Source organism: Tursiops truncatus, chromosome 5 (genome assembly GCF_011762595.2).
Source record: "Tursiops truncatus isolate mTurTru1 chromosome 5, mTurTru1.mat.Y, whole genome shotgun sequence".
In the NCBI taxonomy this organism is placed as follows: Eukaryota; Metazoa; Chordata; class Mammalia; order Artiodactyla; family Delphinidae; genus Tursiops; species Tursiops truncatus.
In genome coordinates, this window is record NC_047038.1 from 102,657,432 (window position 1) to 102,669,673 (window position 12,242).

Consider the following 12,242-nt stretch of genomic DNA (forward strand, 5'->3'; position numbering starts at 1 on the left):
TTTCTCTGTGGATGTCACAGCCTTGTCAGGGGCAAGGTCTGCTCCCCATTTGTTTGAGTAGAAACCCTGAGTCTCAGATTTGATATGGCTCCATTGCCCTTGCTCTGTTGCAAAGGAGGTGAAGTGAAGCAAGTGAGGCCCATGTGGTCACAGTGAACCTATGCACCGCCTCTGCAGTCATCTGCAGTTCTGCCCAGAAGCAGCCCAAGGTCGTGTCCCTTTCTCCACTGTGTTTGTCCCAGATCTAGTGCTAGGCTATGGTGTGTGGTGTGGAGTGGGCTGGTGCTGGGGGCTGGGGTGCTGTGGCTGCAGGAGTCAAGGTGGTTGTGCTGCCACCTGGGACCTGGGCTGCCTCTGTGGCAGGCCTCTCCCAGGACCTATCTGCACTAGATCTGGCTCCAAGCTTCAGTGTGGGCTGGGCAGAACTAGAGTGCTCCAGACAGAAAAGGAACCCCTGTATACTCCTCCCAAGGGGCTGCCCACCCAAAACATGCATTTCTGTGGTGTGACCCAGTGTGTGCACCAACAATGTCCACTGGATCTGGACCCTCCCCCATGGTGTGAATGCTGACAGTGGGCTCTGAGGTTTGATAAGGCCATACCCCAGGCCGTCCAAGCTGTCTCCATGCAGGTAGACAGAGTCCTCTTCCTGGGCCCGTCTGCCCAAGACTCAGCATCTAGCCGCTGTGCATACTAGCATCCCTGCCCATCATGCATTTCAGACTGGGAAGCGTGGTGAGGTTACAGCTATCAGCTCTGCTCTGATTGCTAGTAAACCAGCACCCACACACTCCTTGAGAGCAGAGACCAGGCCCCTCTGAGACAGGCTGGGACCTGGGACTTGGGACCCTTTACTGCAGTGCTTGCACCTGGACAAACATCTCCTTGAGCAACAGAATACAAAGAAACTCTAAGGGACTAAAAATAACTGTGCACATGTGTAGTCAGGGTAATTATGAATAATAAGGCCAAAACCCAGCTGCCACTTCTGAAGTGCTAGGAGCAAAAGCAGGGTACTGGGCATGATCCCTGCACACACCACCACCAAGGAGTGGGCAGACCACCTAAACCACGCCTCCAGCCCGAGCCACCTATATGCCCCCACTCTCACCCCATTTAAGGAAACAGCTCCCCTCTCCTCAGGGAGCAAGAAAGGGAACCTGTTACTTGTTTTTGCTCCCTCGTGCTAAGCACAAGTCCCAATAAAGCCTTGCCTGAATTCCTCATCTGGCCTCTTATCAATTTCTGTTGCTTGAAGAGTCCAAGAACCCAGGTCTGTAACACCTCCAGTCCCTCTGTCTGTCCTGGCAGACTTCGTAGCAGGCAGAGGGGCTCCCCAGGGCGAGGTCCTGCCTGTGTGGACCTTCCCTCCTTCACAGATCCCTCCCAGGGGTGCCAGTCCTGTTCTGAATGCCTTTTTCCCCCCATCCTGCTGGGTTACGTGGAGATCTTTCTTGCAGCTTTGGTTGTAAAAGAGATCTTCTGCCAGTTTCCAGTTGGTTTTCTGTGAGAGTTGTTCCATATGTAGATGTATGTTTGATGCGTTTGTGGGTGAGGTGAGCTCCATGTCCTCCTACTCTGCCATCTTGATCCTCCCTTGTTATATTGCATTTAGTTGTCATGTTTTCTTAGTCTCTTCTGATCTGTGACAGTTCCGTAGTCTTTCCTTATCTTTCATGCCCTTGATTCTTTTGAAGAGCACTTGGTCTGGTATTTTTGAGTAGAAGGTCCAAAATTGAAAGCCATGGGAGATGTGTACAGGTTCAAGTAGTTGGAAAATATTGGCTCATTGTTTACGACTGTAAGTAAGTCTTTGAAGAAGCCAAGAGTCAAAATAGTACCTCAGCCCATGCCATTGCATTTTTCAGTAGTAGTAAGGAGCACAGTCTATTCATTCTATATTCTCGCTAATGAATAGCGTTTCTTAGGACCTATTCAGCCAGGCTTCTCCTGAGGGGGACTTCTGTTCTGACAACAGCTGTAGACTGTTTGGAATGCAGTCTTTAGATGTTGGTAGCAGTTGGGTTGCACATGCATCATTAACTGCTGTATTTCTTTTTCAGGGATGGTCTACATGGCTGGACTCGTTTTTGCTGTCGGTGGCTTTAATGGCTCCTTAAGGGTCCGCACTGTGGATTCCTATGACCCCGTGAAAGATCAGTGGACCAGTGTTGCTAACATGCGAGACCGGAGAAGCACCCTGGGGGCTGCTGTGTTGAACGGACTGTTATATGCCGTAGGAGGCTTTGACGGGAGTACAGGCAATTTTCTTTTATCTTTCCTTCATTAGTTAGAATTAACATAGCGATCACATTTATGGAACAAGGCCTAGCAAAATTAGGAGGCATTTGAATGTTTTAACAGGTATTGTGAAGATAAGTTTAAAATTTCCATCCAGAATTCCTTTAAATGATGTTAAGAGTGCTCAGTATGTAAATTTTCTTTCTCATGCTTCAGTGTCAGTCATCTTCCCAAGTTTAAAAAGCCAGTAAATGTCAGTAGCTTGCGTAGGAGCTCGCTCTTCCTCTTCGTCACATAATTGGATTTTGGCCCACTTTAATGCAGCTGAAGTATTTCCCCTACTAATACATATAAGGAACCTGAGGTGCAGTGCATTGTGCTTTATTACAGGGCTGTCCTCGGTGGAGGCTTACAACATCAAGTCTAACGAGTGGTTCCACGTGGCCCCCATGAACACGAGGAGGAGCAGCGTGGGTGTTGCCGTAGTTGGAGGTGGGTCGGCTTCCCGGTGGTTGTGAGTGGTTCTTCCTGTAACCCGGACTCTGGTTTTCTAAATGGGCAACCAAAGGGCCATTTAAAAGGGAAATAGTGGCTATTGGAAAATGCTAGTTATCCCTTTTTAAAATAAGGCACGCCTGCCCTCTGGTCCCCCTCCCTCTCTCTCTGTCCCCCTCCTTCTCCCTCTCTCTGTGTCGCCTGTGTAATATAACTAACTGACTTTAATACAGTCATCTGGGGAACAAACCAGATGGCATGAATATGAAATTTTACATCTGGAGAAGGGCTGTTTAACATTTAAGGGATGGGTTGCCACAGTTATTTATTTATATCCTACTTTGTCCCCCAAAAGAGTTTAATTAGTATGATTTTTTTTTGACTTGGTTGGGTGAATCTGTGGGTTCCCACCCCCTCCCCATGGTGGGTATAATCCTCTGCACCAACTTTTCTTTTACCAGCTTTACTGAGATAGAATTCACATACCATACAATTCATGCATTTAAAGTATAAAATCCAGTGTGCATCTGTCATAACAATTCATTTTAGAACATTTTTATTACTCCCACAAAGCAGTCCTACTCCCCTTGGCTATCATCCCCATCCTCCCAGCCCTCAGCAAACACTATCTACTTTTCTGTCTCTCTATAATTTTCCACTTACAGACATTTCATATTAATGAAATCATACATTGCAGTATGTGGTCCTTTGTGACTGGCTTCTTTGACTTGGCATAATGTTCAAGGTTTGTTCATGCTATAGCATTTTACCAGTACTTCTTTTTATTGCCAAATAATATTCCATTGTATACTGGTACTGACTCTTGATTCAACTTTTTTTTCAATTTACTAAGATAACTTTGATATTTAATTTGGTTTTCCAGGATGTTCACTTACCAAATAGTGTTTATCCAAAGGTATACTGAGTGTACTTTCTTGTTCTATCAGATTATTGGTGAAAGTGTTAAATTAATATCATATATATTCCGCAGATCTTAATAATATGATTTGGTAAGTCCACCTATCACCATTAGGCAAGATTTTAAATAGTTCCTAATACTTTAAAGGTAAACTCTGCTACCAAGGAGGAAAATATATTATTTCCTGACTTGAAAAAATAGCTTTTTATGAATTTGGCTTTCTCTGTGATTCCATGTTTAGGTCTGCTTTATGCTGTCGGGGGTTATGATGGAGCTTCACGTCAGTGTCTCAGCACAGTAGAATGCTACAGTGCCACAGCAAACGAGTGGACCTATATAGCAGAAATGAGTACCAGACGGAGTGGAGCAGGTGAATAAGAACCTCATTTAGTAATTGAAGCATGGAAATGATGGAAAAGAATTAAACAAGTGAAATGATGGCATCTCTTTATATTATCAGAAAATATATGCTGATTCTAGTGACACTTAAAATGTCTTTTGCATTATGCAGGTAGAGTTGGTAGGTAGCTGCACTTAAATTTCACTTTGTAAAATTTCTAAAGTGTTATATTAAAGGCTTCTGTTTTGTTTAATTATTTATATTGCTTGGCATTACTTTTAGGTTTTTGTTTCTAGTGCTTATTGGAGAACTTGCTTAATAATCAACTCCATATCCATTGCTTACAGATTTTATGCTCTAATATTGGTTTGCTTTTATCACGAAAGTTGTTTTCAAAAGATTCGTGTAAAGGACTTCCCTCTCTGTGTTTCACCTCCATATTATTTTTATTGTATTTGACATGCTTTTTTAGAACAATAGTTCTGAGATTCTCATTTGTAATTCTATTTGTTTCTACTTCTTAGGCTGTATGCTTTAATATTGACTTTTAATATGAATAATCATTTCAGAAGTTTTATTTACAAGTCATTTGAAGAAACCCTAATATATTATAATTTCTTGTCCCTTTTACTCTACTATTGTTTGGTTCTTTGTGTTTTACAGGTGTTGGTGTGCTAAACAACTTATTGTATGCTGTCGGGGGTCATGATGGCCCTTTAGTACGAAAAAGTGTTGAAGTGTATGATCCCGCCACCAACACATGGAGACAGGTTGCAGATATGAACATGTGTAGAAGAAATGCAGGTATCTATCTAGTTTATGATTACAAAATTTATACTGAATTGTATTCAGAGTATCACTGTGTATTTCCATTGTTCTTTTACTGATCTGAGTTCCCTAATAGACTTGCTCTTTAAAGGCAGAAACGTTTGTAATAATCCTATATAGTGAATGCCTAGTATAGTGTCTGGACATAACAGGTTGATGTGATCCTTCTGTTAACTTATAATATCTGTCAAAGTTTACTTTTTGGTGATGAATGTAGAGACTTAATTAGAGGAAGAACCCTCTTTATTTGATACTTGAATTCATTCATTCTTACCACAGACATATTTGAGTGTCTACCTGTATCACATTCTGAAGCCCAGTTCTCAGGGAATTTAGTCTAGTTGAGTAAATATTTATACCAGATAAAAAAGCTAGTTGTTTATCTGAATCTGGAGGGGAAGCCTGAAGAAGCAACCTCATTTTAATACAGTTCAGGGTTTCTAGAAAATGGAAAAGCTAAAATAACAACAACAATAATTTTAAGAAAGCTGAGGTCTTCAAGATCTCTTTAAGTAGGTACAGAACTACCTACTTAAAAAGAAGATCTGTAGAAGGGAAATAGGAATGGAAAATAGAGTCAGGGTACCTGGGTAGTCTTTTTGGGAAATTCTCATTTTCTTAAAAATGCCATTGTCTTCATGCCAGTTCCCATAATCCAAAATAAGTTCCTGATGATTCTCAAACTCACTGTATACCACTGGATGATGGTGCAAGATGCACCCTCCATCCCCCCAGAAATGTTCTTCTTAATTTCTCTTTAATTTAAATGTGATCACTAAGGGAGATAAGTATATGGGACTGCAAGAACTTGCTCAACAGAGCAAAATATAAAATTAATTTACTTGACCTTTTACCTCATCCAACTGGTACAACTGGTACTTGGTGAAGTACTAAAACTCTCTTAGCTATGGATAGTCCAGAACTATTAATAGTAAGACCCACAGATCTGGGGCCCAGCACATATGAAGTTAGAAAAGCATACGTGCATGTGCTTCCTGGATTAGGAAATTTATTTGCAATTTGAACTTTTGTTATTATTTTCCTAAAGATTATTCTAGTCTTATTTTTTCTCTACCCATGTTTTATTGTTTTCAAATCAAAATTAGCCATTTCTTCTAGCCAGAAGAATAAGGAGATACTTTGTGTATGTAGAGCTATTGTCATCCTGCTCTTGCTTTTCAGGTATTTGAACTACTTTAAAATGATATGAGTTTGCTTCCTGTCGAGAGACTATCATAGTAGCACAACAGAGTTTGAGTAAAGGGGATCCACTCCATTTGCACAGAAGACACTATTGCTTTTAAATGCTGTGTAGAGATTTGGGCTCATTATTTTGTTACGTTAAAAATCTACAAGCACCTATTAATTGTGTTAGCAAAACTGTCTGTAAAGAGACCAGTGTGCGGGCAGCACCCTTCTGGATGTTTTGATGCCCTGTAGTACCAGTTCATAAAAGCTCTGAGTCGTGTTTAAAATTATTAAATATGCTTTTAAAAAATAAATTGAAATAAAGAGCTTTTAAAATGTGTTTATCTTTTCACTCAGCAGTTTTCTTTGTAAACATTTATATTAAGAAAATTATTGCAGAAGTATGCAAAATGTGCAAGAGATCCTTGTTCATTGTAACATTATTGATAAGAGCAAAAAAGCTGAAAATAAGTTAAAATCCATCAGTAAAAGACAAATTATGGTATTATCATACATGGAATACTATGCAGCCATTAAAAATTATGTAGATCTGTATTTATTAACTTGGGGAAATGTCCAAGGTATATATTGTTTGGTGGGAGTGAGTAAAAAGTAGCATGTGTAGTATGAGCTACTTTGGGGTTAAAAAAAAAGGAGTGTCTGAGTATATACATGTAGAAAAGAGCCAGAATTTCGATGATCAGGATTCTAAGCGGTATAGGATTAGTGGTGGACTTTATACTTTTCTAGATGTTTTGAATTTTGCAAAAATCCAAAAAATATTTTATTCTCATAATAATTAAATAAATAATACTGTTTTCCCTTTTAAAGGAGATAAAATAGTTGACCAGTCAGTATAATAATTAAAATTCAGAATCATTTTTACTTTCTACTAATATATATATTTATTTTTCCTTTTTCCTTAGGATTTCCTTAGAAGCTGACTTTGGGAGAGTTCTTTGACTTTTAATTTTCTATTGTTTTTAATAAAATGGGGATTAAAATAGTTTCTAACCTGTAAAGTAAGGTTATTGTGAAGGTTAAATGAAATAATGCATATATAAAGCATCTACTGCATAAGTAACATATGAGTAGGAGCTTACAGTTAGTATTAGATTCTCAGATATAAAGGAATTCTTTTCGGGTTCCCCCATCTTCTCTCTTTGCCTCTTTCCAGGAAGTACGTGTCTCTGGATCACCTCACCAGACACGTTCAGGGATACTTATATTCATCCAAATTTTTAAAATAATTGTTTTCTCTCTGTGTAATTTTTTTAAAGGAGTTTGTGCAGTTAACGGTCTGTTATATGTAGTTGGAGGGGATGATGGTTCCTGTAACTTGGCATCAGTAGAATATTATAACCCAACAACTGATAAATGGACAGTTGTGTCATCTTGTATGAGCACAGGGAGAAGTTATGCAGGTAATAATTGTTCAGTTTTCTTATAGTCTTCTATTATAATACGAAAGGATTACATCATTATGATTTTTACATTAAGAATGTTTTTCTCGGGGCTTCCCTGGTGGCACAGTGGTTGAGAGTCCGCCTGCCGATGCAGGGGACACGGGTTTGTGCCCCGGTCTGGGAAGATCCCACATGCCGCAGAGCGGCTGGGCCCATGAGCCATGGCCACTGAGCCTGCGCGTCCGGAGCCTGTGCTCCGTAACGGGAGAGGCCACAACAGTGAGAGGCCCGCGTACTGCAAAAAAAAAAAAAAGAATGTTTTTCTCCTGTATAAGAAGGAAGTCTTTTCTCAAAGTATATCTTATTTCTTATTCTCAAAATAATTAATATCAGATATGTATATTCTGAAATAAAGCACTAGTATCCTTTTGTCATTCTGTAGTCACTTGTATTCAAAATTACAAATCTTTCCAGTGTGGCATCATAAAATTTAATATGGCTACATCTGTATGCAGTGTCATGGAATTCACAATGTAGCAAGGCTTTAATTACTCAAATATCCAAAAGATATGAGCCCTATAACATCTCCCCTGGCAGGGCTCCATGTGATACTATTACAGTGAGGCTACAGAGTAATTTTCTTACTTAAGCACAGCACTGATTAAATTATAAAATATCAGTTTGGTCCATTCTCTTCGTAAGAGAAATGGTAATACTCTTTAATAAATATAATGCTGAGTCTTTAAAAGTATATGTTGCATGTAGTTTATTCTGATGATATTTATATTGCTTTAAATATTAGAATGTTTCAGTAACATTCTAATATAGATTTAATAGTGGGGAAAAAAGAAATTTATACTAATTAACCATCACTGTTACTTGTCATCTAAAACAACACCTAATACAACTATCGATATATAGAGTAGGATCCCAGGATAGCATTCCTCAAAATTACGTGAAATTTTTTAAAACGGCTTTATTGAGATATATCTGACATAGAATAAATAGCATATATTTAAAGTGTACAGTTTTATTAGTTTTGACATATGTATGTAACCACAAAACCACCACAATCAAGGTAGTGAAAATATTCATCACTCTTAAAAGTCTGTTTGTGCCCCTTTGAGTATTAAGTGGATCTTAGTATTTCTTGAGTAAAATTATTTTCCCTTAATTGTAACTGTGAAGAGCAAAAGACGAGCTCTGGATTAAATAGTCTTATGTAGTTTTGGTCCCTAATTTTTAAACAAAGATTTCATTGTCATTTAGATTAAAATGATAGTAATACTAAAGTTTCTAAGAAAGAGATTTTGAAACATCATGATCTGTTCAGCCCCTCTTAAGTAATAATATAAAAACTTCAGTATTTTCTCAGAGATACAGAATGCTTCCTGTGACTTCTGTTTTATTTCTTCGTTTCTTTGTTCAGGGGTCACAGTTATTGATAAACCATTATGAGCCTGAAGGACATTTCCAGCACATTTACACATGAGAAGAAGCAGACTTCAACAAGTACTTCTGAAGTGACTGAGAGTCTAGCACTTCTCCACTTGTAGCTGCACTTTAAGTCTCCACAGAAGATAAGATCATCTGCCTTTATAGGCCTCAGATATTGAAGATTATTTTTGGTAGATGCACCGTGTAAGCTTTTCTGCAGTGAGCAGCAGCTGACTGAATTTTAATAAGAAACTTGGACTGCAGTATTATTCTGTAGTCTTTGGACAATAGTTGCTTTCACAAAGACTAGTTACCAATCTTGAATGACTGGATTATTTTGTGAAGGGGGATAAATATGTGTTCTTGTAAAATTAAGTTTCATCTTTATTCCTTCTCCTGAAAATCTGTATACACAGGAACTGAAAATCTTTGAACAGGTATTAAACTGTGTAAGTATACAAACTAGTTGAGGGATAAAACTGTTTGCTTTTATAAAATATGTTTGATTACATGAGTATAATAAATTGTGTGCATATAAATGTGTGTCTATTTGCTTTCCTTTAAATATGTTTGAAAAGATGTTTGAAACTTGATTATACTATTTATAATTGGCACAGTACTTTGAATTATGCCAGTACTACATTGTAAAACAGAGTTGTATTTTTTGATATTTAACAATGCTTAACACTTTAAAATGCCACTTCTGAGGAATGAACTGGTGTAACACACTTGAATACATGTGTGATGCCAAACTTTTTAAAATAAAATATAAATTATGCTTATTTATTATTTTCTTTGGTTTAATCTTGGTCATGTTTTGGTGTGTATTTCAAATTTTTTTCTTAACAGTTTGGCATGAACATTACTGCAGGTTTTTGATGAATATAATGAATGTATGGAATTCAACTGAATTTGCATGGTCTTAAGAATTTTTTCTGTGTGTATAAATTTAGCTGCTATTAACAGAAAAGACAACTTTCTGTGAGTAGCCATCTGTGTTGATCAGATAGAATTTTTCTGAGATCTTCAATTAATCTTACTTTAAAAATGACCAAAATATGTCTTTCTTGAATTAACTTTGAATAAAAGTTTGTATACTATTTGATTCACATTGTCCTTGATTTTTATCTATTTAGTTTGCTACTAAGAAAGTTGCCTGTTCACTTTTTGTATTCTTTTATAAAATTTGCATTTTCTAACTTCATAAATCAATATTTAAAATTTGTTGCCAAAGAAACCTACAAGGCAAGTCTGTTAAGTTCAACAACTGAAGTCATGGAAAACTGTTCTCCAAGAAGAAGCTACCTTAATAATCAAGGAAAAAGTCTCACAAGGATTGCTGAAATTTAAAGTTTTATATTCTTCTGTCCCTAATATGGGCAGGGCACAAGATAAAGATAAAACAAATAGCACTGGACCAAAAAGAAAGTCAAAGAAAAAATACCTACTTTAAAACAACTGAGAAATAAATTGTGGTTTTGATACCAAATAAAAGGAATTGAGGAAATGGGCATGGGGGAGTGGGGTGGACAGCTGAGGTGCTGGGACAGGAGGAGGAGGAGATGGAAGGGGGCGATGGGGTATAGTGGCTGTTTCTCAGAAATTTAAAAGGTAGGCATGAGCTCTTGCGAGAACAGTCAATAATCAAGAGGAAAGAATTATACCTGTGATAAAATTTGTTTAGTTAATATAGAGTATTCACATTTAAACATAGAACCACATTTATTACCAACTTAGTTGAATTTTCCGTTGTAAGTGGAAATATGAAGACTTGAATCAGAAAAAGAAAAAGCCTGTGTTCACCTTATGAAAACATGAATTTCTGCATTAGTGTGGCTCCAAGCACATCCATTGTCAACAAACATGTTGAGGATCTAATGAACTTGGAGCAATGCTAGCTGCTTCTGACAGTGGCACCAAGAAAAGTGTGTCATTACGTTTCCTGATCACTTCCAAACACTAATTTTCCATGAAACGCTCCATGAATCTGTCAATTAAAGATTTATCTAAAAATCTTTAAAGCTTTTCTTAAAATATAATCTATTAGGGTGACAGTCTTAAAAAACTTAGCATGTCAGATACCTCTTTGTCTTTTCTTTCTTTGAAGCTTTAATAGCTATACCATAAAACTGTTTGCCAAGGTTTGTCAGTAGCTAGATTCATAACTCCATGATTTCAGAGAATTTGCCCCCGGCAGCCTTTGTCTCTCCAATTTGAAACATCTTGTTTTGTTTTGTTTAGGCTTATAAAAATGTTCCTGGCTTGTTCAGATTATTGTACAAAAAAGAGAGGTCAGAAGTCTTAGAAATCCTGCCAAGGGAACCACCAGGTGTGAGCAGAGTTCAAGGTTATATCCATGAAAATGCATTGTAAAGCAACTCTGCTGCTTGCTTTGCTTGGCTCTACACCTTCTTGACTGAAAGCAGTGATGACTGGGGTTGAGGTGAATGGTGTGTATACTTTCAGCTCCCCTCCCATCCCTTATGGACTCTGGCATATGATTCCTGGTTTTTATTATCATCCCTTATAGACAGCATGAGGACCCATGTATTTATAATGTCAGCTGTTGATGAGTTATGAGACAGGGTAGCATAATATTACATAGTGATGTAATGGGTTAGCCCAGCGGTCCCCAACCTTTTTGGCACCAGGGACCGGTTTCGTGGAAGAAAATTTTTCCACAGAATGGTGGTGGGGGTAGGGGGATGGTTTCAGGATGATTGAAGCTCATTACATTTATTGTGCACTTTATTTCTATTATTATTACATTGTAAATATATAATGAAATAATTATACAACTTAAAATAATGCAGAATCAGTGGGAGCCCTGAGCTTGTTTTCACTTGCCACTCACTGATAAGGTTTTGATGTGAGTCTGCAAGCAATTGATTTATTATGGTCTCTGTGCAGTCAAACCTCTCTGCTAATGATAATCTGTATTTGCAGCTGCTCCCCAGTGCTGGCATCACTGCCTCAGCTCCACCTCAGATCATCAGGCATTGGATTCTCGTAGGGAGCACACAACCTCGATCCCTTGCATGCACAGTTCACAGTAGGGTTCGCGCTTCTATGACAATCTCATGCCGATGCTGATCTGACAGGAGGAGGAGCTCAGGAGGTAATGTGAGCGATGGGGAGTGGCTGTAAATACAGATGAAGATTTGTACGCTGGCTGCTGGGCTGCTCACCTCCTGCTGTGCAGCCCGGTTCCTAACAGGCCACGGACCAGTACTGGCCCGGGGGTTGGGGACCCCTGGATTAGCCTGCCTCTTGTTTCAGTTTGGTCTTGAGCAAATTGTGTCCTACTGGCTTTTACGGCCGCCGTGTCTCATTTTGGAGAGGAGGCTACATGGGAAAGTTGAATCACACTTTGAATCAAGTTTCTGGC

General features: G+C 38.5%; 1 protein-coding gene across 9 annotated transcripts in view; it reads left to right on the top strand.

Annotated features, from left to right (window-relative positions):
• The window catches only part of KLHL2 (kelch like family member 2), a 122,498-nt gene extending 112,539 nt beyond the window's left edge, over positions 1-9,959 (top strand). For 7 of the 9 annotated variants that reach the window (XM_033857230.2, XM_073805453.1, XM_073805454.1 and 4 more), the window contains 6 exons: positions 2,064-2,261; positions 2,632-2,733; positions 3,897-4,025; positions 4,659-4,799; positions 7,292-7,435; positions 8,847-9,959. In XM_033857230.2, coding sequence (XP_033713121.1) covers positions 2,064-2,261; positions 2,632-2,733; positions 3,897-4,025; positions 4,659-4,799; positions 7,292-7,435; positions 8,847-8,875 — 743 coding nt within the window. In that variant the 3' untranslated portion in view covers positions 8,876-9,959. Of the gene's footprint in view, positions 1-2,063; positions 2,262-2,631; positions 2,734-3,896; positions 4,026-4,658; positions 4,800-6,937; positions 7,436-8,846 lie in introns of those variants that run through there. The other 2 variants (XM_033857229.2, XM_033857231.2) reach the window with 2 other exon arrangements.
• The last annotated feature ends 2,283 nt before the right edge of the window (positions 9,960-12,242 follow it).